The 27259-nt window shown below is 45.0% G+C and overlaps 1 protein-coding gene across 1 annotated transcript; it reads right to left on the bottom strand.

Moving 5' to 3' along the window:
• Positions 1-459: 459 nt before the first annotated feature.
• TPGS2 (tubulin polyglutamylase complex subunit 2) lies at positions 460-26058 on the bottom strand. Its single transcript, XM_009907798.2, has 7 exons — positions 25873-26058; positions 20258-20337; positions 7369-7456; positions 5684-5815; positions 4342-4455; positions 2750-2910; positions 460-874 (listed from the first exon to the last, which is right to left on the bottom strand). The coding sequence occupies exons 1-7, from the start codon at positions 25943-25945 to the stop codon at positions 647-649; spliced, it is 876 nt and encodes a 291-aa protein (XP_009906100.1). The 5' UTR covers positions 25946-26058; the 3' UTR covers positions 460-646.
• Between the last annotated feature and the right edge of the window lie 1201 nt (positions 26059-27259).

Raw genomic sequence — 27259 nt, 5'->3', positions numbered from 1 at the left:
AAAGTGATTGCACATTGGAATGGGCTGCCTGGGGAGGTGGTGGAGTCGCCATCACTGGAGGTTTTCAGGAGGAGACTTGACGGGGTGCTTGGTGCCGTGGGTTAGTTGTTTGGGTGGTGTTGGATTGGTTGATGGGCTGGACACGATGATCTTGAAGGTCTCTTCCAACCTGGTTTATTCTATGTATTCTATGAAATACCACAGAATCACAGAATCATGGAATGTTAGAGGCTGGAAGAGATCTGGAAAGAGCATGTAGTCCAACCTCCTGCCAGAGTGGGACGTATCTTCTTCTGTCATATTTCAACATGGCTCTGTTAAATTGGCTTACATTTGCTTACTTCTCAATGCATAGGAACAAAAGCTTCCCTATAGAGCAGTGACAGCAAGAGCTTCTTCAGATCCTATGGAAAGTATATCTGCAAGGACTTTAAAATTGACGTGTCAGATTTTTCTCTCAGTCTCCAGTCTCTACATTGCTCCTGTGTTGAAGCAGATTGAGGCTGTATTTCATGAAAATGCTGAAATGTGTTTTCCATGAGCAAACCTATTCACGCTCAAGGAACCTGCTCTGAATCACTGGGATGCTGTATCAGAGAACAAAAAAGCTTATTGCAAATCCTCTCCAGAGCCAGTTCTGGGGGTCTCACTTCCTTGAAGAATTCCCAGCTAGTAAGGATGTCTTGGAGGAGGTCATGCTTGTGTGACTCTTCTGGGAGCCTGCCGGCTGTGAAGGTGATTTCTTTTTGATCACTGGAGTTTTGTTCTTGCTTTTGAATACCTTATTGGGGTCCAGTTTGTTCACAAAGCAATCAGCTTCTTCAGAGAGGAGAGCCGTGTTGATGGTTATGGGTTTAAACATGTTAAACCATTGCTGAAAGGCAGGATGGTGGGGAAGGAAGATGTTAAAAGCAAACCATAGTCATTTGCCCCTCCTCCCCCTTGTCCCCGAGACCTGATTTTAATCATACACTGCACATCAGTTTGCAGTTTACTGGACTGCACAGAGGGCCTTGTGCAGCTACAGCCCTGGAACTGCCCCACATTCCAGACATGGCAGGCACATTGCAGGCACAAACCTAATACTACCTTTACTGCAGTGTAACTCCTATCTGGAACAGGTCTTGGTTTACATCACAGAAGGAAAGGTAACGGGAGGGGCTAAAACTAAACTACACTTATTTAGATTCAGAGAAGCAGGAAAGATTAAAAACCTTGAAATTTAGAAATGGTTACAAACGAAAACCGAACTAGTTGAGCTTCTCAAAATACAGCCTCCTTCCCACTCTTCATACATATAATATGCAGTTTTTTAACTCCTTACACAAAGGACTTTGTGTTCATTTCTTTTTGGCCTTATTTTACTAGAAGTGACCACAATGTTATTTTTTGTGTGTTGTTGTTTCCCATTTGCAGCCACAGTGTTATGTCCTGCAGTTATCATCTCTTAATGTTTTCCTCTTATCAGTTTGACACTGCCAGTAAGGAAATAAAACTGTAGCAGTTAGGGTATTATGAATCCCAGTAAAACCATTAGCAAATTGTTGAAAAGGTACAAGATAAAAAGATCAATACAGATGCAGATGGTAATCTATTCATATGCTGCTTAATAGAAAACAGCTTAAAGATATCACCCTTGAAAACCTTTAAGAATGATACTGCTTAACATACTAGGAAGATTTTAACTAACATGGGCTACAAATGATTATGGAATACAAAAATTATTTCATTAAGGTTTGTGAATATACTGAACATAACAAAAAAATTACAGCAGGAAACTTAAAGAAAGGCAGAGCACAGGCAGATGCCAGACTACCATGCACATAGCCTCACCTGACAAAGAGCAGCATAGCATAACAGGGAAGACACAAGAAATACAAAGAACCAAATTCTGCAGCCATTGATAGATGGGAAATGTGGTTTCATTGCATATACAGGGCTGAAGCAGGACCAAGGGATATCATACTGGTAAGACAGCTGTCATGTTTGGATGAAGTGAAAGACACTCACTGAGACCCACCAAGTCTTGTCAATGTGCACTGACATTGCACAGACTTATGATCTGTGGTCAGTACTACTGTCAGATCCATTCCCAGACTTCTTACAAGCTAAAGGCCAAACACAGAGGAATGTCACGATCCTCTAATAGCAGGGTTTTGGTAGAGCAGTAACAGCAATTTTAGTAATAACAAAGAGCTGGCAGAGTCATGTGGCTGTACCTGGAGCTCTCCTATAATTACTGCTAGGACTGATGGCATTGATATTTCCCCTTTCTGAGCATAATTTTTATGACTAAGAAGGATGCAAAGGAATTAATATTCTTAACAAGGCTTCAGCTCACAGTTTTCTCAGGGCTTCTGTCTAATGTGTACCTGGACTCTTGTTCAGTCCTAAGCCTAGAAAACTGTTGTAGACAAAACTTTCACAGTTGTGGGCTTGAATGGCTTTACATGTCCTCACTTGCCAGCAGTCGTGGAAGTGATGGTTTGCTTCAGGATCAGGAAAGCAAAGAAATAATTGGTATTTCACCACCTGCTACTACAGGCCAAAGGGAGAGCCCGACTCAGGTGAGATAAGAAGGGTTAACACAATGTTAGTGAATTCACTAACATAAACAAATGACTGTCAACACCCATGACTCAACAGGGAGGTTCACCTGAACCTACACAATGTTTGTCAAAAGGTGAGAAGATATTTTTCTAGTCGATACTTATGCAAAATATTGGTGAGCTGGGTCCTGCTGTCCTACCTTGGCCTGTGGGCTGACCCCATAGCTGGTGAAGGCATACTGCCACTGTGGGAGACCCAGGTGGGTAATGAGCAAACGGTAGTAGGCTGTGAAGGTTTTGGTGAGGAAATGCCAATACAGAGCTCTGTCCAGGAACCATATCTCTGTGTCTGGGGAGACAACTAGAACAAAACAAACACAAATTAGACTGCTGCTTTGCAGTAATAAGACCAACCCCGTGCCATTGCACGTGGGAGGCACAACATACTTACCAGAAAGGCTGCAGCATCCTTGACTAACACAGACGATTATTCAGAGGCAATATAGTTTAATGGTTAGAGCACAGCGACTGAAAAGGACTCCCAGTCTTACTAAAATACTTGTGCAGTTATCACTATACTCACTTTCTCCACCATAAAATGGATGAAAAACATTATTCCTTCCCAGCCTGAGACTGCTGCACTACATGGTACATGCTCGAGTGCTAGCAGCTTTGTAGTCTAAATTCAATTATGACAAACGTTTATCTCCCTACAAAGTAAAAACCAACTAATCCAACTGTCAGTCATCTGTATTACTGAATAGAGGCCAGATTCTGGAAGCCATGGGAGTGAATGCTGCCAACAAAAACACATTTTGCAAAAATTTTCCACAGTGATCAAGTATTTCTCTGGTGGCAACATCCTTTGTAGCATAAAAATAAGTGATTTTACTTGGGAAATTGAGATGCTGGACATTGTAAATTAAACACACTGCTTCCTGTGCTGACATCAACACCTCTAAACAGCACTCCCTCCCCTTCCTCAGGTTATCCACTGTGTATGCTGAAATTACTAACACTGGAAGGCAAGAGGTTAAGTAAGAAGTTTCTACCTTGGGAGCTGCAGTCACACCCAATGAGACATAAGATAACAACCAAAGAGTTTTCTTAAGAACAGGTATATTGCAATTGCACACCCCTGATTAACATACATGTATACACATACACCTAGTGACCTGTGCACCATGTCAGATTACAACTACTTTACAAGTGACTCAGGTCAGTTATTTCACTGTTTGCTGACTGATAACAGTTTTCTGAGCATCTGCCAGAAAAAACCTCAGCTCACTTCTTTCACTCTCCTAATCGATTCTTCCTACCAAATTTTGACCTGGTTAGCATCTGGAGGCTCCTCATCACACACAAAGTGGAAGAACCAATCAGCTGAGGACCTCCTTCACCATCTACCTGTTGTTTCTAAGAAGATTTACAGTCTTTCTCATCAAGATGTAAGGGAATTGTTCTGAGACATGCAAGTAACCAGAGATATGCCAGAGGCCAAGCTCTAGCTCTCAGTATTATTTCAGCATGTTTGTCCATACATCAGAAGTGAATACTTTCCTGTTTTTATGCCTGTTTCTATGACTTGGACTCCAACATTAAAAGGAGGGAAAATGTTAGCTCTAATTAAGAGTCCACAAGGTTGAGCCCCTGGTTTCAGTGGAGACAGGACATCCCAGTAAATGTTCATCTACAAATTGCAAAGATCAGAAACGTAAGATGATTCTATGTAAGTGGCCTCCAGATACAATCCACAACAAGAGACGACTAACTTTGCTCCTTTCAGGCCTACCTGGTTTAGTGTGCTTATAAACAAGACAAACTTTCCCATTCCCATTGCATGGGTCTAATTCAAAGATAAGACTACGAGAATCAAAGTGTGGCTTCTCTGGTTTGTCTTCATTACCTGAAAACAAAATAAAAAGAAATATTGTCATGAAATATCTTTGAAAAAACTAACTGTGAGTCAACTGCAAAGAGTAAATCTGTCTGATACTTATTAATGAATCACCTGAGAAAGAATTAGACCAAACTATCATATTAATACTTCTTGGAATGGATTGAGTTCTATGTGTTTGAAAAAAAAAAAAGAAAGGAACAAAAGTGAGTAAATGTTAAATCTGTAGTAGGGAAAGAAACCAGAGGGTCAAAATCAGACACCTGAAAAAAGACATCAAAGTGCCCTCTTGTCCTTCCGTGGCTTAAAGCAAGATCAGCTTTATAGATATCACTCCTGGGAGGTGTTTGTCTAATTTTTTCTTAAAGTTCTCCAGTGCTGCAGATGCCACAATCTCCAGGCAGTACATGTAAATCCACTATTATCACCCAGCAGCTTTCCTCATGTGGATCCTGAATCCTCCTTACTGCAGCCAAAACTCAATTACTCATAATCTTTTCTCTACCTCCTTTTTTTCTAAGGAGCATATGGAGAACAGTTTACTCATTTTCTCTTGAGAGAGGACTTTGATCAACTTGGAGGCATATTTTCCTGTGTACATTCCAGTGTGTTATCAGCATCTTTCTGAACAGCTCATATTCAGCTTGTGACCCACAATTACCACATAACATTTCTACAGGACCATTTTGGGATTGTGCAGCTTCAAGGTCTTGCAGAATATAACTGAATTCTGAAGTTGCTGGAGAAGAGGGACATAAGAACTGTACTCTTCAGAAGAGTTTTCCATGAAAGATAGGATGAAAACTCTTCTGGGGATGTAAGTTTTTCTCATCACGTTTGTAAAGTCTTCAATGGACATTTGAGTGGCTAAATGGAATAATGATTTGGCCCATTCCTTTACAATGGCAAGAAGATCAGGACTGCAGACAAGCAGGAATGTGCAAAAAGAAACTTCCAGCCACACTTAGAAACTGTAAGAGCTATAGCGATTCAGAGATAAGACTGAAATCAAATAGCAATTTTTTAAGGAGTTACCACGACACTTTGTTCTTATCTTCTCTGAGAAAAGGAATGGGCTTTTAAAATTCTTTTTCATTCCAAACTGTAGGATGCCCAGCATTTTTAGTCAGTCTGGAAATGCGCACTTTGCACATTCACAGGATACAGATCTACCTGTTAAGGCTATAGAAGATCCAGACCAGGAGACACATTTTCTAGCCTGCTAACAGAGCCTTACCTTCCTCATCTGTGTCATCTTCCAAGTCAGCGAGAGCTGGTGCATTAGGCAGAGTGTACATAGAGGAACTCCCAAGTCGACACAGCTTTGTGATACTATTAATCACCATGGAGCCCAGGGGCATGGGGGTATCTGCAGTAAGACTGATCATTAATCACATACAGGGTCAAGAAAACAGAAGGTTTTTCTTTTTCTCCATACATCAGTTCAACCTCTGCTCCGTGGAGCTGCTTTACATCAGGGCAGCCCCTAACCTGTACTGGTGCCTGTTGTTTTTTCTCCCCAGATGCAGCACCTTGCTCTTGTCCTTATTGAACTTCACGACGTTTGCCTGCACCCAGCTTTCCAGCCTGTCCAGATCTTGTTGGGTAGCTGCACAGCCTGACAGGTGTCAGCCAATGCCCCCCAGTTTTTTATCATCAATGAACTTGCTGAGGGTCCTCTTAACCTCCTCATCCAGATTGTTGATGAAGGTATTGAACAAAACTGGGTGCAGTACCCATGTATGAATGCTTGACAATTTGTCACACACCTTTTCATTTGAGGACTAGTACTTTTACCAGACATCAAGTCAACAATCACCCTTTTCAGCCATGTGCCAGGGTGAAGGATTTCAGAAGGCACTACTGGATGCTTGCTCAAACAAGACAGATATGTGAGCTGTCTTGGTCTCTGTGCACTTGTGTGCTCTGAAAACAAGTATCTTCAGCAACCACAACACAATTAAATCTCACATGAAACATGATGAGACTCAGTGTGGATGCTAGAGTGTTGCCAGCAACTGTTTCTGAAATGAAATTCCATTTTCTGAGAAATCACCTGTATTTGAGACTTATCTCCTGAAGTGAGCAGTGTCCACAGGCCGATTTGACAACCTCCCATCAAGGCAGCAAGAGACAGGATAGTAGTGCAGGGCTCTAGTGCACAGTGAATGGTACGTGACAAAGAAGGACAGACAGTAAAGCTCAGTCTTGCTCTTCCAACGCTGACTAAAGAAATAACTCCAGTGATTGGATTTTAGCTGGTGGAAAGCAGAATCAGGCTCTGACACTTCAATATACTTTTTAATGAGGAATAGGGATTATCAGAGGGTGACTTTTCCTACTGCTTTATGACTGAATAATGTGCTAGAGCTGCCTCTCCCTCCATGAACGATAAAGGGAATCTAGGTATGAAATTTGAACCATGTACCTACATCTGAGTGTCAACAAATGGCCTATGTATTGCAGAATGGCATTTATGTCATGAAGACTTGTTCGGTTTGTAGCCGGTGTTCAGTGTGTGCGTCTCTTCTGTGACACACACAAACAATAGGTTTTGCCCTGTTCACAAAGGGATGTCTGATGTGCAGTCATATTTTTTAGCTCACCATGACATCTCTAAAATTCTATGATCCTAGGCAGAACTGCATTCATTTATTAATTTAGAGGTCAGTTTTCTGCGGTCACCTGATCAAGCTGCCTAGCAGAAACTAACAACTACTTATTTTGTTTGTGAGTTAAGGAATTGTGCAGACTTTTCACTCAAAATGATGTGATGCATATGCTTTTGCTCAGATTAATGCAGAACACTGACAGATGTGTACTGACTGTGCAGAAAGTAAATTTGAGATTTAAAACTTCTGTAAAGGAAAGACTAGCTCTAGTGAAATGAGTGTATTGGTGGAGAACAATACATGGACTCACCATCAGTCTTCACACTCCAGCTCATCTGGAAGCCATCAGTCATTAGATAGAAGTTCTTTAAATCCTCTGGCAATATACAGGAGTTTTTCTGCAAATACAAAAAAAATGCAGAACATGCCTAAAGCCCAAAGAATGATTCAGTGCTGGTATAGAAATGTTTTCCACCAAAGGTTTTGCTCAACTCAAAGATGAGTCAAATATCTCTAGGACAAAATGGAGTATTTCTTGGATCTGTGCTACTGTACTAACAAGGATGACTTGAGAAAGCTTCATGAGAAGTCATCAAAAGATTATTAAAGGACTGTTCTGCAACTGAGATGATGCATTGTCTTCTGACACTTCACAGCCTCTACAAGATGACATGTGTAAAAGCAAATTGTCATTTTCACATACACTACTTTCAACAGTAGAGTTTTGCTTTAAGTGAAATCAGGCTATGCCTACCTGTTCCACTAAAGCACCCATAACATTACAGAATGCACTGGGTTGGAAAGGACCTCTAAAGGTAATCTAGTGCAACCCTCATGCAGTGAGCAGGGACAGCTTGCTCAGAGCCCCAGCAAGCCTGATTTTGAAAGTCTCCAGGATGGGGCAACCTGTTACAGCGTTCTCTCTCTCTCATAGTAAAGAACTTCTTCCTAATATCTAATCTGAATCTACTGTTCTCTGGTTTAAAATTATTGCCCCTTGTCTTTGTGCTACAAGCCCTTGCTGAACAAGTCCCCTCCAGATACTGGAAGGCCTCTATAAGATCTCCCCGTAACCTTCTCTTCTCCAGGCTGAAAAATACCAGCTCTCAGCCTGTCTTTGAGGGAGAGGTGTTCCAGCCCTCTTATCACCTTTGTGGCTCTCCTCTGGACCCTCACCATCAGGGTCCGTATCCTGTCATGATCTGGTTATCCTGTATGGACCCTGGTCAGCAGGGGGTAGGGAGAGGTCATGCTTACGTTCAAATAATGCCCACCATGCTGAAACTCCGCCTGGAGCACCGTGTCCAGCTGTGGGACCTTCAGTACAAGAATGTGTGAGACCCCAAGTGTTTTGGTTGTCTCAAACAGTGCCACTGAAGGGCAAGCGTGCACACAGCACTCTGCACAGTTCTGAGGGCACTGCCCTCCCCTGCACCTGCCACAGGAGTGGTAGGAGGAAACCTGGACTGCCGGGGAAGCTCGAGGGAGTAGGGGATGGAGAGAGCCACACCGCTCTGCTCTCGCCACTCCGCTCCACTCTGCGTGATCCAGCCCCGTGCTGCTCCATTCCCACTGCAGCCTGCATGCCAAGAGGGCTTTGTGGCAGGCAGCCTGTACTGCTGGCCCCACACTGCTCCATTCCCACCACTGCCTGCAGCCTGGGGAAAAGCCATGTAACACGGCCCCATTTTACACTACCTGCAGCCTGGAGAAGACCACATGGCACAGGCCATCCACCCCCACTGCTGCTCCTTGCAGTGTGTGCACCTGCCACCAAGAAATATGGAACTATGCCTGCCACAATTTTAAGCCAGGGAAATGCGGAAATCCTTCTCTTTGATACATATTTTTCCCCCTGCTTTTCCTTCCCATTTTTGCTCTGTTCTGGTCCAATATCCAATCTAAACCTCCCCTTCCTAATGTCCAATCTAAACCTCCCCTGCCACAACTTCACACCATGCCCTCTTGCCCTATTATCACAAGTTGGAAGCATATAATCAACCAGGTGGGAAGAGACCTCCAAGATCATCCAGTCCAACCTATCACTCAGCCCTATCCAATCAACTAGACCATAGCACAAAGCACCTCATCCAGTCTTTTCTTGAAGATCTCCAGGGACAGCAACTTCACTACCTCCCTGGGCAGCCCATTCCAATGGGCAATCACTCTCTCTGTGTAGAACTTCTTCCTAACATCCAGCCTGAACCTCCCCTGGCACAACTTGAGACCGTATCACCGTATCATGCCTGGGAGAACAGACCAACACCCACCTGGCTACAACCTCCCTTCAGGTAGCTGTAGACAGCAATGAGGTCTCCCCTGAGCCTCCTCTTCTCCAGGCTAAACAACTCCAGCTCCCTCAGCCTCTCCTCATAGGGCTTGTGCTCCAAACCCCTCACCAGTTTCATTGCCCTTCTCTTGACATGTTCCAGTACCTCAACATCTCTCTTGAATAGAGGGGCCCTGAACTGGACACAGTACTCAAGGTGTGGCCTGACCAGTGCTGAGTACAGGGGAAGAATAACCACCCTTGTCCTGCTGGCCACGCTATTCAACAGTATGTGTGCAAATATACCTAGAGTCAGCTTCACAAACTTGCTAATCTGGCATCATCCCACCAAACTTTAGTGCCTGGTTGGGGCTCCTAAGCCTGCCTAAGCCTTCTTCCTTCTGAGCCAACAGCTCCAATGAGCTGTTGAGAATGCTTCTAAGAACTAGGACTGGTCTCCTACACCTGGTTGTGGAAGAAGCCTTTCTTAACTTAGGCTCTTCAGCAAAGCAACAAATATGTGGCTTGAAGGATAAAAACAAGAACAAGAAGACTAAAGGAAATTACAGGCACTGTTTCTGCTGACAGGACTGGTTGCAGACCAGTGACTCTCTGTTCCTGTTAATGTGTCACAAGCACAAAATGAAACAGAACAGAAGCTTGTCAGTTTTAAGAAGGCAAGCAATACACAGGACTAAAGGAGTGATCTGCAGTTTTGCTGGCAATTGTTTCAGAGAAAAACAGATCAAGAATGGCTGAAGTGAGCTTGCATTTAAAGTACTGTCAATTTAAGACTGCAAAAGAATCAGTCTCCAAAACTCAGGATAGTCTCTGATGATGCAGGTTTCACAGGCTCTCTGCTGACTTGTCCACAGGCTGCACTCTACTTGTGAAAAATGTCTCCTACTTGCAGTCTGAATCCTCACACTGCAACTTATGGTCATTCTCCCTTTTAAGTCCCATGTGGTTTTAAAACTGCTCAGGAAGAAAGACATAAAGAAGCTTTGTCATTAAACCAGGAGGACAGGCATCTTCCTTTAAATCTTTATCTGTCACCTGTTTACAATCACAGGACTCCAGTGGAATAGAATAGAATAGAATAGAATAGAATAGAATAGAATAGAATAGAATAGACCAGGTTGGAAGAGACCTTCAAGATCATTGCATCCAACCTATCATGCAACACCACCTAATCAACTAAACCATGCAACCAAGCACCCTATCAAGTCTCCTCCTGAACACCTCCAATGATGGTGACTCCACCACCTCCCTGGATAGTAGTTACATTTTGCAGGAAAAATGGACAAATAATGTGAGATTTGCAACACTGCATGTCTGATAGATCAAGTACTTTTGTGACAGCATTTCCAGCCTTTTCTAAAAAAGCTGAATTTTTTTCATTCAGCCATGTTTAAAGACATGCTGTTGGGCATGGCCTGCTCTTTGTGAAGTGAGTTTGACACTCAAAGACACTGAAAGCAGGAAAAGATAGAATTACAAACTTTAAGAACTTTTATAGGTCAGTAGTGTTGTCTCTCATATATAGGATTACCCTACCAAAGATCAAGATGTTATTCAGATAGGTAGTCACAGCCTGGCCTCAGAGGCCTGAGCAGGTTTTGAAGCAGTTCTAGAATTGCTTTGGAGAAAGCAGAGGAGTCAGATGTTAATAATTCCTGAGCTATTACCTAGTGCCTCCGCTAGGACTACTTCCCCACAGCTACTAGAAAATGTAACATTCAAAGCCTTCTAAAACAGAGAAAGAATATTCTGGGAACCAGTAGCTATGGAAAAGAAACATGCATGTGCAGTTCATGTAGCTCTGCTTCACTTGGGGCATGAAGTTGGAATATCTCAAGGGATGCTGATTGGATTCTTCCCCATGCCTGCAACTTGTGCATATCCAGTTATCTTCCCTGATGTTGCTTCAATGCATCTACCTAGCAGACTATATTTTCCAGCTATGCACCCGTCCTGCCCATATCTCCCCCTCCCTGGACCAGGACAGCCCTTCTGCCTGTTGCAATTGTATTTACAGTCCCATAAATTGTGGCATATACACTGTGCAGGACCCTCTAACCCATCCACAACCTTCCCTCCTGCCTGTTAACTTACTTTCTAATTGTACCCATTTATGCCAACGGACTGCTACCAACAAGTCCCAGATATTAATGACCCAGAGCAGGTCACTTCAGTTACCCTGTCAGTAGCCTAATTGCTAGCATACTGTTTTCCTAACTCAGGCAGGGAAAATCTTTAGATGCAGGAGGTATTAAAAGCAGAGAGTGTGATACTGTAGAAGCTTTATTTTGAGAAGAGTTTATTGTCCTTTGATAAGAGTCTGCTGATAGCTGAGGCCCCGGTGGTATGTTTCAGATTACTAAACCACACGGACATATCTGAAGTTCTTCAAATACCTTTAACAGATACACCTTCTTCTGTGGGTTCTTCTCAGTCCTAAATATTTGTAATTTTGCTTTCATCACTTCCAGTTTTAAGATGTAGCTGTAAGCACAATGATGAGGTTAAAAACTATAAAGAAAGCATACAGACCTGCTACAAAGCTTCAAGAGTACAAATGTTTATAGAGCACTTTCAGTCTATTTCAAACCCCTCCATTTTAACCTACCTACCCCAGCAGTAAAAATACATATGGCAAACATCTCACTTGTCTTCAGTAGGTGTTCTCCTCTAAGTAGCAAAAGTATATCCATTAGGATAACAAAATCCAAGGTTTAAAATATTTCAATGCAGAATGCAGTTAAATACTACTACAAACTGAGCACAGCCCAATTCAACAAACACAGCTGGTTAAGACACAGGGGAAAAAAAAATCATATCTGAATGGACCTTCTGCTCTGAATTGTCCTTTTCTTGGTAGAAAGATTATTTGTGCATGTTTCTCCAAGTTGCCGCCCTCCCCATTTTGTTTTAGGATTCTCCTACCTAGGCCCCTTTGCATAACTTCCCAAATGATAGTACAAAATGCATGGGTGGAAAATGACATACCACAGCAGATCCAGGGTCTATAGGAAAAGGTTGCTCTACAGAACGCTTCTCGAGTAACCATTTTTGCTTTGTGAAGGAAAGGATTGATCGATTCATCATATTATGTTCAGCCATATAATGCTATGATGTTGATACAGCAGTCTTCTGGTGGCCAAGTCAGAGAAACATGCCACTGCTTCATGTTTAAAGTGGCTTAAGCTCTGTACTCCTCCTGCTTAGTTGGTGGTTTCCAATGTGATCTCTGGACCCATAAAATACAGTATTTCTAACAACATGCCAGATGTGGCCTAACCACAGTCCTGGCAAACATCTGTTTTCACTCTAGTTGTCTGGTTACACTCAGCAGGTCATAAAAAAAAATAATCCCAAGTGCCCAGTATGGTATGTGAGGTCTGCTTCTTCTGTTTATTATCATAATACCCCCAAGTAGTCTCCTAAGAAAGCAGAGTCCATTGAGGATAGAGAAGAACATTAGAACCAGGACAGTTTTGCTGCCAAGACCCGAGCAGTGCTGGATCAAGAGCTAAAACCCTGACATGGGGCAATTCACTTGAAGCACCATTGAAACACTGCCTCCCAAATATCCTAAGAAATGGACAGCAATCAAAATTTATTGCTCTAGAGAGACTTCTCTTAAAAAAATGAATTCTTTTTATCCAGCTTCTGGGGAGAGAAGTCAGGGGTTTATGCCACTTTTCAGGGCTTCCAAGTAGCAAAGCTACTTTCTCTCTCCGTAATATGATAGAATTTCATGACTGGTCTGCTCTGCCCTAGCTGCCAGTGAATGCAGATGTCAACTTATGTAACATAGTAAGATATTCTTGTTGCAGTTTACATAAATCTGACCTGGGCAGGGTTCCCAGGAGATCCCTTGCTTGGACTTGCTGCCCTGAACAGCACAGGGCTGGAGTAGACCTGATCCTCCACTGTGGAAAATAGGATTTGAAGGTTCTCTTGAGGATGGTGTTATGCTGCCAGTTTTTAAACCAGGATATTTTAAGGCCCCACAGGAGGGAACACTATGTCAGAAACACTATCAACTTCCCAAAAGTCCTCCAACCTCTCCCCTCACAGAATCACAGAATTATTGAGGCTGGAATAGACCTCTGATATCAAGTCCAGCCTGTGACCCAACACCACCACACTGATTAGACCACATCACCAAGCGCCACATCCAATCTTGCCTTAAACACCTCCAGGGGCAATGACTCTACCACCTCCCTGGGCAGTCCATTCCAGTGTCTAATTACCCTTTCCCTGAGAAAGTGCTTCCTAACATCCAACTTAAACCTCCCCTGGCACAGTTTCAGGCCTTGCCCTCTTGTCTCATCACAAGTTGCCTGGGAGAAGAGCCTGACCCTCACCTTACTACAACTTCGCTTCAGGTTCTCTTCAGCTCCCTCAGCCTCTCCACATAAGACTTTTCCTCCAGTCCCTTCACCGGGCTTGCTGCTCTCCTCTGGACCCACTCCAGCACCTCAATATCTCTCTTGAAGTGAATGGCCCAGAACTTCACACACTAATTGAGGTGAGGCTTCGCCAGTGCCGAGTACAGCTGCCCTGTTACACAGCTTGAATATATCTTTCCTGATGTATCCACTTCCCTGCCTCTGCCACGGTCAGTGCCATGGCAGTTTCAAGATGGGCAGATCCCGTGCTCCTGGGGGAATCACAGATGGCAAGGGTTGCATAATGTTGAGGGAGGGCCCAAGGAAGATGTCAAAAAGGACCCTTGTGGATGTGCATGCCTGCACTCATACTTCTGAGTCAAAAAGGGATATGGTAGAAACAACGAGGAAAATTTCCAGAATAGTCAGGAACCACCACAGTTCCTCCTGAGATTAACACGCAAAGAGAGTTTCTGAATTGTCTGGCAGCCTAAGACAGTCCACAACAGGAAACCACCAGACTGCTTTAGGGCTTTTTAACCGTGTGAGACTTAACAGCTCTTTCTGCCTCTACAGAAAGGCTTGGAAAGAACTTCTTCTGCTCTCCTACTATCTTACTGCACTGTCTCATGTCACCTTCCCCTGCAAAGCCTTATGGAGGCTAATGGATGTTCAACAAACTGATCTGAGATTTTCAAACTTCCCTTGTAGTATCCAGTCAAGTCCCATCATAAACCAGGTACAACTCAATTTAAGAACCACAGCTGAGAGAGACAGAAAAAAAAAAAAGGCAAAAGAAAAACAAGCATCTTGTTGGCATTATTAGAATGCAATTTTAATAATTTATAACTTTAAAAATGTTGACTGTCTTTTAAGAGCTTCTGATTACCACAGATAAATTTCCATTAAAAAAATGAAATAGGACTGGAAGAACTGAATCTAGGGAAAAAAGCTTAAAAAAACATAATCTGAAGAATAAAGCTTTTATTTGGCGAGTATTAATGAAAAGACACTTTTCTTTTTTTAATGAAGAACGTAATTTTAGGAATAGTTTGACCAGCTTTCTCAACATCATGCAAAAAGCCCTGCAAATACTTTCACGAAGACATTGAAAGGAGTGAAACATACAGGTTGTGACACGAATACGTAGGTAAGTATTGCCACCTAGTGGCTAAGCAGAAAAATAATAGCCCCTGACAAAATTGATCTTTGAGTGCACATGAACGTATATTTGCATTCAAGTAGGATGAGGGTGAGGAAAAGTGAGGTATAAGTTCCCCCTGGAAAAGCCTCCTGAGGTGCTTAATGCTTTGCACTCAATCAGCACTGCAGAAGTAAGATACGGAAATTGTGTGGTATTTTATGGACTCCATAGCCAAAGCTCAAGGAAAAAAAGCAGTATTTTAATTTGAGAGGGGGTATTTCAGGTTTTGCCAATGCAAGTGGAACCAAAAGCAAATAAACAGATAGTGTAGTCCTTCACCATTGGCAGTCCAGCTCAATTGTATCTACTTATTTTTCACCATTTACTTCCACGATTAACTTAGTCGGTCACTGGGGTCTGGGGGAGCTTAACTTTGTTTCGACATCTTGGAATGAAGTGCTTTGGCTACAGCTAAGTTTGGCTTTGGAAGAATAGCTCAGTTTTGAAATTAACCTAATATGGTTTGGAGAGGAACTAGCACCTCAAAAAAGAGAGCAATATGATACTGAGGAGAAGCAGTATTCTCCAGTCCATAGAAGCTCTTTGCTCCCAGACTTGAGCTGGCTTACAGTCAGGGTACCTCTGCTCCTTCATCCAAGACATTAATGAAAATGTTGAACAAGAATGGACCCAGAATTCACCTCTGGGGTACACCATGAGCCGCAGGCCTCCAGCCAGACCCGGCACCATTGACCATAAGCCCCTGGCCTTTGTCATTCAGCCAGTTCTCAGCTCCCCTCACTGAGTGCTCATCTAACACACACTTCCTGAGCTTCCCTAAGAGGGAAGCTTCTGTTACAGGAGACAGAATCAAAAGGTTTGCCAAACTCAAGGCAGACAACATCCACTGCTCTCCTGTCATCTACCTATCTATCTAATCACACCATCATGGAAGGCTATCAGATTGCTCAAGCATGATTTCCTCTTTGTGAATCCATGCTGACTACTTATGATAATTTTCCTTCATGTGCTTAGAGATGACCTCCAGAATGGGCTGTTCCATCAGCTTTCCAAGGGTGTAGCTGAGTCTGACTAGCCTATAGTTTCCTGGGTCCTTCTTCTTCTTACCCTTTTTAAAGATTGGAGTGACAACAGCTTTCCTCCAATTCTCAGGCACTTCTCCTGTTCTCCATGACCTTTCAAAAATGATGGAGAATGCCTTATCAATAACCTTAGCCAACTCCCGGCTGCCTCCCATCGGGGCCCATGGATTTGTGGGTGTCCAGCTTCTCTATGTGAATTCTCACCCAGTCCTCCTTGCCTAAGGGAGAGCCTTCCTCCAGACATCTCTCCTAACAGCATGGACTAGGCTTCCTGAGAGCTGGACTTAGCAGCATAGATGGAGGCAATGAAGAACTCTTCCTTCTTTGTACCCCTATGCCACCAGGTCACCCACCTCATTCAGCAGCAGCCTCACATTTTGCCTGGTGTTTCCTTTCCTGCTGATGTGTCTGAAGATGCTCTTTAAATAACCAGAATGAACTGGGTAAAATCATAGAATCAATAAGGTTGGAAAAGACCTCAAAGATCATCAAGTCCAACCTGTCACCCAAGACCTCATGACTTCTAAACCATGGCTTCAAGTACTATGTCTAATCCCTTTTTGAACACCTTCAGGGACAGTGACTCTACCACCTCCCTGGGCAGCACATTGCACATTGCTAACAACTCTCTGTGAAGAACTTTCTTGTCACCTCAAGCCTAAACTTCCCCTGGTGCAGTTTGACACTGTGTCCTCTGTCGTTCAGTGGCATTTTCCATATTGAGACCTTTATCTTTAATGGCCATGAATAAAAAGCTTCTTCATTTTGCTTGAAAGGGAGTTGAAAAATGTTTTCAGACATGAGGTAGAATAATGTTTGTTGTCCACTGAGTCATGACTATTGCTGCCTACTACAGTTATGTGATTTCTTCTTAGAGTTGCTACACGGACTATATGCACACTGATGAAGTGTTGCAAAGAAAGCAGGTACATGTGATAGCCTAAAAGACAGAGCAATAATCAAAAAACCATCCACACATCTTAATAGAATCATGAATTGTTTTGGATGCAAAAGACCTCTAAGGTCATTGAGTCCAACTGTCAACACAATCATGGACATTAAACCATGTCCTGAAATGCATGTCTACACATTTGCTTGAACACCTTCAGAGACAGTGACTCCACCACTTCCCTGGGAAGACTATTCCAATACCTGACCAGTCTTTCATTAAAGAAATGTTTCTTCTGATATCCAAACTAAATCTCTCCTGGTGCAAATTCAGGCCATTTCCTCTCACCCTACCCCTTGTTACTAGGGAGATGAGACTGACACCCATCTCACTACAACCTCCTTGCAAGTGTTTATAAAGAGCAGTGAAGTCTCCCCTCAGCCTCATTTCCTCCAGACTAAACAATCCCATTTCACTCAGCCACTTCTCATAAGACTTGTTCTCCAAGTTCTTCACCAGCTTTGTTGCATGTTGAGGCATGCTATAGCAATTTAATGTCCCTCTTGTAGTGAATGGCTCAAAACTGAACACAGTATTTGAGGTGTGGCCTCATCAGTCCTTGGTACATCAGGAAAACTATGATGTAGTTGCCATTACAGAAACATGGTGGGATGACTCACATGACTGGAGCACTGCACTGGATGGCTATAACCATCTTTAGGCAAGACAGGCGAGGGAGAAGAGAAGGGGCAGTTCTGTATGTAAGGGAATCTCTTGATGCCACAGAACTTGAGGTAGAGGATGAAAGAATGGAGTGTCTGTGGGTTAAAATCAGAAGGAAGGCTAACAAAACTGACATCCTGCTTGGAATCTGTTACATACCACCCCAACAGGATGAAGAAGTAGATGAAGTACTCTACAAGCAGCTGGAGGCTGTCTCAAGATTGCCAGCCCTTGTTCTTGTGGGTGACTTTAACCTGTCAGATATCTGCTGGGAACTTAACTCAGCAGAGAGGAGGCAGTCCAGAAGGTTCCTACAGTGTATGGAGGACAGCTTCTTGACACAGCAGCTATGTGAGCCTACCAGGGGTGAGGCCCTGCTTGACCTGCTGTTCTCCAATAAAGAAGGGCTGGTGGGAGATGTGATGGTAGGAGGCTGCCTAGGGTGAAGCGACCATGAGATAGTGGAGTTTTCAATACACAGGGAAATAAGGAGGAGCAATGACAGAATCCTTACTTTGGACTTCCAGAGGGCAGACTTCAGCTTATTTAAGCAACTAACCCAGAGAGCGCCCTGGGAAGCAGCCCTTAAGAACAAAGGGGTCCAGGATGGTTGGACCTGCTTCAAACAGGAGCTCTTGAAGGCACAGGAAGAGGCTGTGCCCACGTGCTGAAAGATGAGGCGAGGGGAAGGCGATCAGCCTGGATGGGCAAGCAGCTCTTGAAGGAATTCAGGGGAAAAAAGAGGGAGTGTTGCCTTTGGAAAGGGGGGAGGCAACTCGAGATATGTTTAAAGATGTTGTTAGATCATGTCAGAGAAAAATTAGAGAGGCAAAAGCCCAGTTAGAGCTCAAGCTGGCCACTGCTGTGAAAGATGATAAAAAGCACTTTTATAAATATATTAATGCTAAAAAGAGAGGCAAGAAGAACCTCCACTCCTTATTGAACCTGGAGGGGAACATTGTAACTAAAGATGAGGAAAAGGCTGAGGTACTAAATACCTTTTTTGCCTCAATTTTCAACAGTAAGACAGGAGGGCTTCAGGACAACTGGCCTCTGGAACCAGAAGATGGTGTAAGGGATCAGTATAGTGCCCCTGAAACCCAGTATTTAGAGACTTGCTGAGCCAGTTGGATCCTCTCAAGTTCATGGGACTGGATGGGATACACCCTAGGGTACTGAAAGAACTGGCAAATGAACTGGCCAAGCCTCTCTCCATCACTGTCCAGGCTCACTGGACAGGTCCCAGATGACTGGAAACTGGCCAGTGTGATGCCCATCTACAAGAAATGCCAGATTGAGGAACTTGGAAACTACAGACCTGTCAGCCTGACCTCAGTGCCAGGCAAGATTATGGAACAGGTCATCTTGAGGGCAATCACAGCACACCTGCAGGATGGCCAAGGGATCAGGCCTAGGCAACATGGATTTAGGAAGGGCAGGTCCTGCCTCACCAACCTGATCTCCTTCTATGATCAGGTGATCGCCTGGTGGATGTGGGTGAGGCTGTGGATGTAGTCTACCTGGACTTCAGCAAGGCCTTTGACACCATCCCCCACAGCAAACTCCTGGCCAAGATGTCAGCTCGTGGCTTGGACAGCAGCACTCTGTGGTGGGTTAGAAACTGGCTAGAGGGCCGAGCCCAGAGAGTGGTGGTGAATGGTGCCACATCCAGCTGGCAGCCAGTCACTAGTGGTGTCCCCCAGGGATCAGTGCTGGGCCTCATCCTGTTCAATATCTTTATTGATGATCTGGATGAGGAGATAATAAACCATTGATAGGTTTGCAGATGACAGCAATCTGGGGGCAGGTGTTGATCTGTTAGATGGTAGGAGAGCTCTGCAGAGGGACCTCGACAGGCTGGACAGATGGGCAGAGTCCAAGGGCATGAGATTGAACACATCCAAGTGCCAGGTTCTGCACACTGGCCACAACAACCCCATGCACTGCTACAGGCTGGGGTCAGAGTGGCTGGAGAGCAGTCAGGCTGAGAGGGACCTGGGGGTGCTGGTTGACAGTAGACTGAACATGAGCCTGCAGTGTGCCCAGGCAGCTAAGAGGGCCAATGGCATCCTGGCCTGCATCAGGAACAGTGTGGCCAGCAGGAGCAGGGAGGTCATTCTGACCCTGTACACTGCACTGGTTAGGCCACACCTTGAGTACTGTGTCCAGTTCTGGGCTCCTCAAGTGGGCTTGGCCATCCAGACAGTTTTTTACCCACCACATCATCCATTCATCCAACCCAGGAGGACACTGTGGGAGAAGTGTAAAATGCTTTACTACTAAAGTCCAAGTAAAAAACCATCAACAGCCTTTCCCCCCATCCACTAAATGGGTCACCTTGTTGCAAAAGGGACCAGGTTTATCAGTCATGACCTGCCTTTCATAAACTCATGCTGACTAGGCCTGACCACCTGGTTGCCCTACATGTGCTGGATAATGGCACTCAAGATGACCTGCTCCATGACCTTCCCTGGCACCAAGGTTAGAATGACAGGTCTGTAGATGGGCATCACATTTGCTAATCTTGAGTCAGCCTTTTTAGGCTCTACTCAGCATCAGACTTGGTAACAGGCTGTTTCACACAAACACAAGGTATTTACTGCAACTGACACTCTCCATGGGCTGCTGTACATTCTGATTGACCTCATCACAGTGTTATCTTGAAAATACTCACTTGCTCCCATGAAATGATTGTATGGCGCTCGGCTGGCCCTTTTTCCACAAATGTAACCTCAGCAACTCCTGGAGAAGTCTCTAAAAGGAAAAGAGAAGTATGTTTGCAGCAGGTATGGGTGATGCAACACAGAGAACTTTGCAACTTAACCTGACTAACAGCTGCAGAAAAGTTGTTAATAAGTGCAAGTATTGTCCTGGTTACTGACTGTGGTGGTTTAGGCTGGGTGCTGGCCCAGATGCCACTGTGCAGGCCACACCTGGGAGGTCCCAAGGGGTGGGCCCAGCCCAGGGGGTGGTCACAGGGACCAGGTATTCCATTCCCATAATGCCCTGCTCCCCTATAAAAAGGCCATGCGGGGTCTTCACTTCCTCTTTCGTCCCCGGCTGCTGCCTAGGTAAAATGGCGTGAGCCGCCCCCCCTTGGGCCTGCCCAGGCCCAAGGCTGGGTTGGGGGGGGAGGAAAGAGCCCTGGGGGGGTGTGGGTGTACCCCCAGGTGGGGATGGGATGTTCTTGGGTATGTTCTGGGATCTCTCTCTTTGTCATGGTGCTTGTGGGTCTCTGCAAAACTTTCATTGTTGTTTGTTATTGTTTTCCTATTTAAACTTTCATCACTTTTGCAATCCGTTTGCCTGAGTCGTTATTTCTGCCTGTGGTGGGGAGGGGATCTGCCCCAACCCATTACACTGACCCATCATCTTTTTCTGTCTTTAAGTGTACTCAGCATCTTTTGGCAGGAGGATCTATAGTTTATATATACATACAATACAGGAGGTGTGATTTTTGCAGAGATTCACAGAATAGATAGAAGCAATGTAATAGGGCAAAAGCAAAGGCTGGGCATAGAAGCCAGAGCACTTGGAACCACAGAACATGCTTAGGAAGAAAGCTTCATTCTTCTGGAGCTTACCTGGGAACCCATGTGTATTGGGTTTGTCTGGGATGGAGTTCATTCTCCCCATAGCATCTTTCCTTGTGTTGTGTTTTGTAGAGGAAGGGTGTTGATAACACACCAGTCTTTCAGCTGCTGCTGAGCAGTGCTCACACAGCACCAAGGCTGTGCTTGTCCCCCATTCCCCTCCCCCACAACAACAGGATTAGAGGTGGGCAAGATTTTAGGAAGGGGACACAGCTGGGCCAGCTGACCCAAACTGACCAAAGGGGCATGCCATGCCATATGACGTCAGCTCCAATATAAAGCGTGAAAGGAGGAAGTGGGAGGGGACCTTCATTAGTGGCGTTTGTCCTCCAAAGCAACCACTGCAGGTATTGAAGCCCTGCTTCCCAGGAAACAGCTGGAAATTGTCTGCTGATGGGAAGTAGAGAACGTATCTATGCTCTGGCTTCTGTGCCCAGCCTTTGCTTTTGTCAGATAATGTACGTTATAATAAGATAATTTAAGTTATAATAAGACTAATCATGGCATCAGGAAAACAAACTCCAAGTTACATTCAGAAAAAAAGGGACACCCTCACCCCCACCAACCATAGTACGTCATATAGGAAATTGTCTGCCCTAAGGGGTGCCCCAGACTACAGAAGACTGATGCTTTGCCAAGTTTTACTGATGATAGGCAGCTGCAAGGTGGAGGGACCAATCTCTTGATCAAATATAAAGCATCTGTATGTATTCTGCTTCTTAAGAAGGCTGTGGAACCAATGAGCTAACTGGTCTTTTCCATCTAAGCTATGCAAAGTTTATGACAATTTAAGAGATTACAATAACAGTGTAATTGTTATTTCTGTGATCAAAGAAAACACCACGGATATTTAATTCATCATGCACAATGCCTCGGCTGGGATGACAGAAGATTAAACATCCTATCAGTCAAAGATAGTGTCCAAGAAAGAGAGAATCGCAGCTTCTAAAGATGTCTGAACCAAATCCAAGATCAAAAGAAAGAGAAATTCTGTCTTAAAAGCCTGAATGTTATATTACAAATATCCTGTAGGCAAACGGAAGACCATGTTTAACAGATGTGTATAAGTATGGAGAGGAGCTCCATTAAACATTAATGAGGAAAAGATGCCTGATATGGGTTGCTTTTTTCTCCAGAGGGAAGAAATAAAGAAGCCACGCAGGTTAGGTAAAAGAGACAGGATAAAGCTTACATAGTTCTGGTAACTCCTCCCTGTTAACTATTCTGAAACAAGATCACAGTAAACGCTGTCCTATTTTTATGACATTTCATCTAGAAGGTTCCAGAAATGCTTTTCAGTATTAGAAAGAGTGAATGTAACAGTGTGACACAAAGCTGAAACAGGAAATTGCAGCATTATCAGTTCTTACAGTACTGCAAATACTGCCTGTAAGTTGGAGAAACTCTGAGCATCAGCTGCAATCTCCTCTAATAAAAACTGTAGATAGTTAAGTATCTTCTAATCTGGGCAGTCCAGAAGAGCTAACACCTCCCACTCAGATCTAGTTGCAAGCAATCAGCTTTTCTGGAATTTGCTATTACTCACAGAACTTCTGCAAAACTAATCATATGAGCAATGAGAAAGATGCTTCTCTTTTTCCCCTCACATTGTACACTCATTAATGCTTATGTGAAATGTCACATCTCCTGTAGAGACTTCCACAAAGAGCACAAGTTCCAAAAAATTAATACAAGCACAAACCCACCTCACCTCCTAAATGGAATTTGTTTAAAAGAGTGTTTTTGAAATAGTACCATGAACATTTCTTCATATAGGTAGCCTCAAGCCTCCATATACTGTACTTGCAAAGTTTTCTTGCTCAAAAGGAGTATTTGGAGTTTCATTACATGACCATTTCTATTTTCTAAAAAAGAAATGTTTCACAAACTCTAAAGTTAAAAGCATGCTACTGTTTTCCTGTTGTGGAGGGCAGAAAAGTATCTACTAGCTTCATGAGACTTCCCCATAGATATAAAGACAGTTGCTAGTGCTGCCAAGTACTGAGTAAGGCTTCTTTGTGAATGAGATTGCTGAAACAGTGTTACTTGCAAGAAACTGAACAGATTGGTAATGATTTTCAATTAGTCCACTAATTGTAATTGATATGGTGGTACAATTTACAAGCTTTGGAATACTTCACTGGGAAAAAAAATGTGAAAAATTCCCAGAAGGAGAGACGGAGAAAGGAACCACAGTAAAATGTCACTGCTACAGACTGCAGTGTGCATTGCTATATTGTGCAATACAAGTTGCTAGAGATGCAGACAGAACACACCACCACACACCAGGAAACGCTTTCCATGTGAAAGCAATGCTACAGGTTCAGATTGGCAAATGTGAAGCCCATCTACAAGAAGGGCTGTTGGGAGGACCTGGGAAACTACAAAACGGTCAGTCTGACATTGGTGCTGGGAAAGGTCATAGAGCAGATCAACTTCAGTGCTATAAATGCAGCATGTGCAGGGCAGCCAGGAGGAAGTTTTACACAGAGAGAGTGATTGCCCATTGGAATGGGCTGCCCGAGGAGGTGGTGGAGTCACCATCACTGGAGGTGTTCAGGAGGAGACTTGATAGGGTGCTTGGTCACATGGTTTAGTTGATTAGGTTGGATGATAGGTTGGACACGATGATCTTGAAGGTCTCTTCCAACCTGATCTATTCTATTCTATTCTATTCTGCCCAGTCAGCATGGTTTTGTAAAGGGCAGGTCCTGCTTGAAGAACATGATCTCCTTCTACAACAAGGTGACCTGCTTAGAGGACAAGAGAAAGGATTAGGATGTCTTTTTCACCTGGAATTTAGTAACGCCTTTGACACAGTTTCTCACAGTGTTCTCCTCAAGAAAATGGCTATTCAAGGCTTGGATGGGTATATGATTTGCTGGGTAAAAAAGGGGCTGGATGGCCAGGCCCAAAGAGTGGTGGTGAATTAAGGTAAATCTAGTTGGCAGCCAGTCACAAGTGGTGTTCCCCAGGGCTCCATATCAAGGTAAGTATTGTTTAACATCTTTATCAATGATCAGGATGAGGGCATTGAGTGCGCCCTCAGTGTGTTTGCAGATGACACCAGTTTGGGTGGGAGTGTTGACAGGGTTGAAGGTTGGAAGGCTCTGCAGATGGATCTAAACAGGCTGGATCAATGGCCTGATATACACTGTATAAGGTTTAAGACAGACAAGTGCCATGCACTGCACTTGGGTCGCAACAACCCCAGGCAATACTAGAGGCTTCAGGAAGAATGCCTGGAAATCTGCTGAGTAGAAAAGGATGTGGAGATGCTAGTTGCTGAACATGAACCAGCAGTGTGCCCAGATAGCCAAGAAGGCCAACAGCATCCTGGCCTGTATCAGGAACAGTGTGGCAAACAGGAATAGGGAAGTGATTGTGCCCCTGTACTTGTCAGTGGTGAGGCCGCACCTCAAATACTGTGTTCAGTTTTGGGGCCCTCATTTACACTTAGGACATGGAGGTGCTGGAGCATGTTCAGAGAAGGACAATGAAGCTGGTGAAGGGCTTGGAGAACAAGTCTTATGAGGAGTGGCTAAGGGAACTGGGATTGTTTGGACTGGAGGAGATGAGGCTGAAGTGAGGCTTTATGACTCTACACAACTGCCTGCAAGGAGGTTGAAGTGCGATGGGTGTCAGTCTCTTCTCCCTAGTAACAAGGGATAGGGTGGGAGGAAATGGCCTGAGTTTGCACCAGGGGAGGCTTAGTTTGGATATGAAGGTCTTTTCCAACCAAAGCAATTCTGTGATTCTATGTGCAATTATACCAAGGTTACTAGCTGAAACTCACTTTCCTTCAACACTGTGGATGGGTGAGGTAATTACACTTTTAGATTTAGAACTCAGGGGAAGAAGTTCTGGAATTTCAGTCTTCATATTTATTTTTTTTTTAACACAAGGCTTGGGACAGATGCATTGCTTTCCAGCCATATACATCTGTCAGTTTTGTGTGCCAAGGTGCTACCGCATCAAAGGTCTGCTGCTAAAATCCTTTACACATGGGAATACTCTCACTCATTCTTGTGATTCTACAGCCTTACTTTCAGATGCTGAACTTCAGGAAACTGCAGGGATGCGAGAAGGCTCAGGATAAGAGCAAAAACTGGAGATGGCAAGCAAGGGCACTGTAGGAAAAGTCCCATGACATGGGAGTAACCTGCAAGAGACTGTTTATGGGGAGCTGATCCTGAGCAGATACACAGATTTGTCTGTCTTTTATTACTTTTTTTTTTTTTCCTTTTGAATCTGAAAGCCTCTCATAAATGGAGAGATTGAGGATTTCTGCCGTTCAATAAATACTAGAAACAAGGCGTTTTGTGTGCGCGCGTGTGTATTAAAAACACAGCCGTACGATTTCAGAGGAGGAACCTCAATAACCGCGACTGGGGTTCACCCAGAAGCACCGTCGTTCCCATCGGTGCAGGACCCCACACCTCACACCCTGGCGCTACCCTGCGGGTCTGGGCTGCAGGGCTAGCAGGCCTTGTCCTACGGCTGCCGGGAACGCCTCGGGACGAGGACCGCGGGACCGCGGCTGAAGCCAGGCCCTACAAGGCCGCCCAGCAAGCCCCACCCTGAGCGCTGAGGGAGGAGCCCCTCGCCAGCCCTGGGCACTTTCCACGACAACCAAGGGTTATTTGCCACTCTCCCTCCCCACCCCTCCATCCCGTTTTCCCACGCCGCCACTCACCCAGGATCCGTGTGACCCCCAGGGTCAGCTTGTCCAGGTAGGGCTTGATACTGGTGGAGGGTTTCTCCTCCATTCTCCTCAGGCCCCTGCCCCTCAACGCCCCAGCAAGAAAGCGAGATCAATGAAGGCGTGTATGTGCACGGAACTGGTTGAGGGACATAACCTCTTTTGTCCTTCCTCCCGCCCCGTAGCAGCGGCTGAGCCGCGAGGTGCACTGGGAATGGTAGTTCTAACGGCCGATACCCCAGATGGTCTATGGCGGCTGCGAGGCGGCATGGCGGGAGTAGTAGTTCTGCGGGAGCACAGTCGCCTCGTCATCCTGCGCCCGGAGGACTACTCCTCCCAGCATGTCCCTCGCTTCCTCCTGTCCGCAGCGCCCATCGGGCCCCAGCAGAGGGAAGTCGAAGCCGGCGCTGGCAGCCAATGGGCGGCGAGCGCCGGGGGGGAGGCGGGGGGTACGCTGGGAGTGGCGGTTGTTTCAAGATGGCGGAGGTGGCCGCCGGGCCAGGTGGAGGCCCTTACTGGAATCTGGACAGTATCCTTCCGCAGGACAGGATCCTTCCGCAGGACAGGAGCAGCTCGGAGTCGGGGCTGTAGCGAGGGTCTCCACCCCGAGTCTGTACCGTGTTGGGGGTCTGGGCGGGGCTTAGAGTCCAGGGGTCGGTGTGGAGGGGATCGGGGCGGGTGTATGCCGGCAGGGTAGCTTGTGAGTTGTGGGGAAGGTGAGGTGGGAGATCGGCTTGTCAGGGCAGACGAGACGGGTGTCTGGTTGGGGTCTGGGTGAGGAGAAGGTTGACGCCGATGCGGGGCTGTCGGACGGGTGGAGTTTTGTGGCCGTGCCACAGGAGGTCTGGGTGCTCCCCTCCCGAGTGTCGGGGAGCTCGGCCTGAGGAGAGAGGCTGGATATATGCCTGTATGCCGGGAGCGGGTATTTATCGTGTTTAAAAGCAAGGGTGGCCTGCGAGAGGAGGGAGGGTTTGGTATCCACTTTCTGTGTGATCTAGCTATGAAGTCACAGTATCACAGTATCACAGTATAACCAAGGTTGGAAGAGACCCCAAGGATCATCAAGTCCAACCTGTCCCAACAGACCTCACAACTAGACCATGGCACCAAGTGCCACGTCCAATCTCCCGTTGAACACCTCCAGGGACGGTGACCACCACCTCCCTGGGCAGCACATTCCAATGACGAATGACTCGCTCAGTGAAGAACTTTTTCCCCACCTCGAGTCTAAACCTCCCCTGGCACAGCTTGAGACTGTGTCCCCTAAGTCCTGGGCAAAATAAAAACCTAGGAAATGAAGGAAGTCAGTTCAGCTTATGGAGTCTTGCAAGAGAATCAAAAGAGAGAAACTGAGCCTAGCAGCTGAACAGGCAGCAAGAAA

Source organism: Dryobates pubescens, chromosome Z (assembly GCF_014839835.1).
Source record: "Dryobates pubescens isolate bDryPub1 chromosome Z, bDryPub1.pri, whole genome shotgun sequence".
Taxonomy (NCBI): Eukaryota; Metazoa; Chordata; class Aves; order Piciformes; family Picidae; genus Dryobates; species Dryobates pubescens.
Note: the sequence above shows the minus strand (reverse complement) of the source record. Positions and strands in the feature narration are given on the sequence as shown.